Below are 2,839 nucleotides of genomic sequence, written 5' to 3'. Positions count from 1 at the left end.
CAACTGGGAAGTGGCGGGTGAGCAGGGGGCCTGCCTGAAACAACCAGCTGCCCCCCTCTGAGCCCGCCCTTGGCTGAGCATGCACTCATAAGGACATCAGCAGCACCAGGCTGGGTCAGCCCAGTCCCATCCCCAGCAGTGGCAGGAGTGGGTGCTATAGGGAGGGCACTGGACTAGAGATGTGCCCTATTCACGACCCTCCCCGCACCTGCCATCATTCATTCGGAGATGCCAGAGGAAACATCTCCAACTGTTCCCCTCAGCAGCTCTTAATGAATCTATCGTCCACAAATTTGTCCCATCCCATCTTGCCCCTGGCAATGCTGTCGGCCTCCCCCACCTCCTGTGGCAATGAGTTCCACAAGTTAACAACGTGCCGAGTAAAAATAGCCCCTTCCCGTTTTAGTTTCAAACCTATCGCCCGCTCATTACAGCAGCTGCCCCCCGGTTCTAGCGTTGCGGGACTTGGTGAACAACGGCTCCCTGGTCGCTTGGTCCGCACCCTTCATGATTTCGTGGACCTCTGTGCTGTCCCTCCTTCTCTCCAAACTGACAAGTCCGGGTCTCCTTAGTCTCCTGATCTGGCCTGCGCGCTCGGGATGCCCTCCCCCGCACCTTCCTAACCCTACTTCCGTTCCGAGACGCGGGGGCCAGAGCTGCGCAGCGCTGACTCCCCTTCCCGCTCCCCGTCCGCGTCCCTCCCGCTCCCGCACGGCTTAAGCAGCTTGTGCCAGCCTAAGACCTTTATCCACGTTGGTCTGCAGTGGACGTCAGCAGCTCAAATTAACCCCGCTTGCATTAAAAGCCCAGGCTGATGACCCTGGCGGTGTCGGCGGTGCCCAGGAGGGTCACAGCGCTTCCTTCCCCGCCAACGGCAGAACATCATTCGACGCGGTGTTTGGTTTACGCCGGGCCATGCTCCTCCTTACGGTTTCCATGCTCACTTACGCGGCCGATGTCATGCCGGCGTGGAACGGCTCTGCTGCGTGCCCTCGCGTCTGCCGGTGCTCAGCCCGGGACACCGTACGCTGCGACAGAGCTGGCCTGAGAGCTCTCCCGGGAGAAATAGCAACCTCCACCCGTGCTTTAAGCCTTTCCAGTAACTTTTTAAGGGTGCTCACCGCCAGTATGTTCAGAAACCTGACTGCCCTTCGCAGCCTCTGGCTAGACGGCAATAACCTGACCTTCCTGCACCCAGGGACCTTCAGCACGCTGAGCAGCTTGCGGGAGCTGGGCCTCCGCAGGAACGCAAGGCTGACGTCCCTGCACGCTAACGCTTTCAGAGGACTCTTGAACCTCGCCAGCTTGGATTTATCCTTCTGCAACATCTTTGAAATCCACCCGCTGGTGTTTTCACACCTGCCCTCCTTGGAAGCGCTGGACCTCGGCTCCAATAACATGCGTTACATCCCAGAAGCCTTCAGGAGCTTATCCAGCATCGCAAGCCTCAGCCTGGCAAGCAACCACATCGAAGCCATAGGCCGAGACTCCCTGAAGGACCTGAAAACCCTCTACGAATTGAACCTCCGCAAGAACCCCATATGGATCATCCAAAGGGACGCGTTTACGGCGCTGAGCGGGCTGGGCGTGCTAAATTTAGGACACAACCGTCTCTCTGATTTGCCTAATCAGCTTTTCAAAGGTTTGATCCAGCTCAAGACGTTGCACCTGGAAGCCAACAGAATCACCAGGGTCGGCTGCTCCTTCAGCAGCCTGCGGAGCCTGCGGGCGCTGTACCTGAACAACAACCGCATCGCCCACGTCACGGGCTCGGCTTTCTCCCACCTCAAGCAGCTGCATTTCCTCCACTTGAGCAAGAACAACCTGAGTTACCTTCCCAGTCCCGTGTTCTCCGGGCCGGCGAAGCTGAGATACGTCTTCCTGTCTCACAACCCCTGGAACTGCGACTGCAAGATGCTCTGGTTCCCGCAGTGGAGCGCGACGTACAAAGGGCGGGTGGAGGGGCTCCCCTGCGCCTTTCCAGCCCTCCACAACAGGACCCTGCTGCACTTCGCTGGCCACGAGAAATTAACTGGCTGCCCGTCATCACCGGGGCCGGCAGACGAGAGCGCGTGCACGGACAGCGACGCCAGCGCTGCTTCGCGCCTGCCGGCCGTGTCCGACGCCCTGCTGCCGGCCGTGCTCGCCTGGTGCCTGGGCAGGGATGTAGGACACGTTCACCTGCCTTGATGCTGCCTTTCACCTGCAAGATATGAAGAAAACAACTTCAAAGCGTGATTTTTGTGCTGCTGCTTGTTCTGCAATAACCTGTCCCTGTGGCTACAGTTGCAGGGGGTATTTTTAGATGGATATGCCGTTTTTATTGATGAGCACCGTTTAGTTTTATAATGCCCTAATGGGATGGCTGAAATCCTGACTGCGGTGCCTGCGTTATAAGGATGTTTGACAGCAGCCTTCCTGCTCGGGCCGGGCTGTGTTAGTGAGGAGGAAGCCCGCCCTTGAGATCTCTCGCCTTTTCGCCCATTTCTTTTTGGCATCCCAGTGGAAGTTGAACTCTGGGGGCTGCTGCCTATACTTAGAAAGGCTTTAGTGTCTGCATGAGCTGCTGTGAGATGCAGACCTACAACGTGAGAACGGCTTTTATGTTAACCTGCACAGGTATTTCCCCAGCTGTCGCCCTTCGATGGCTTTTTTGAGGTGTCCTGACGATAGGAGCTGCTGCCTCTGTTCTCTAGAGCTGTGGTTCTCAACCTTGTTTGGCTCTGGAAAATACCAGCTCTTAGTTTTTCACTCCTTTTTGCACAACAGAAAGACACTAGAGCAATTCTTCCCTTGCAAAAGACTCAGACCACAACAGGCCAGGATGTTTTTAATGCTA

The 2,839-nt window shown here is 56.9% G+C and overlaps 1 protein-coding gene across 1 annotated transcript; it reads left to right on the top strand.

Moving 5' to 3' along the window:
• The first annotated feature begins 960 nt into the window (after positions 1-960).
• Positions 961-2,348, top strand: LOC149857981 (uncharacterized). The gene has a single exon (XM_090060301.1). It carries the CDS (start codon positions 961-963, stop codon positions 2,188-2,190), a length of 1,230 nt encoding a protein of 409 aa, XP_089916427.1. The 3' UTR covers positions 2,191-2,348.
• Positions 2,349-2,839: the final 491 nt, after the last annotated feature.

This window comes from Crocodylus siamensis, chromosome 8, assembly GCF_052110815.1.
Source record: "Crocodylus siamensis isolate JL-2025a chromosome 8, ASM5211081v1, whole genome shotgun sequence".
NCBI classification, from domain to species: Eukaryota; Metazoa; Chordata; order Crocodylia; family Crocodylidae; genus Crocodylus; species Crocodylus siamensis.
The sequence above is the reverse complement of the archived record's forward strand: the minus strand, read 5'-3'. Positions and strand labels throughout refer to the sequence as shown.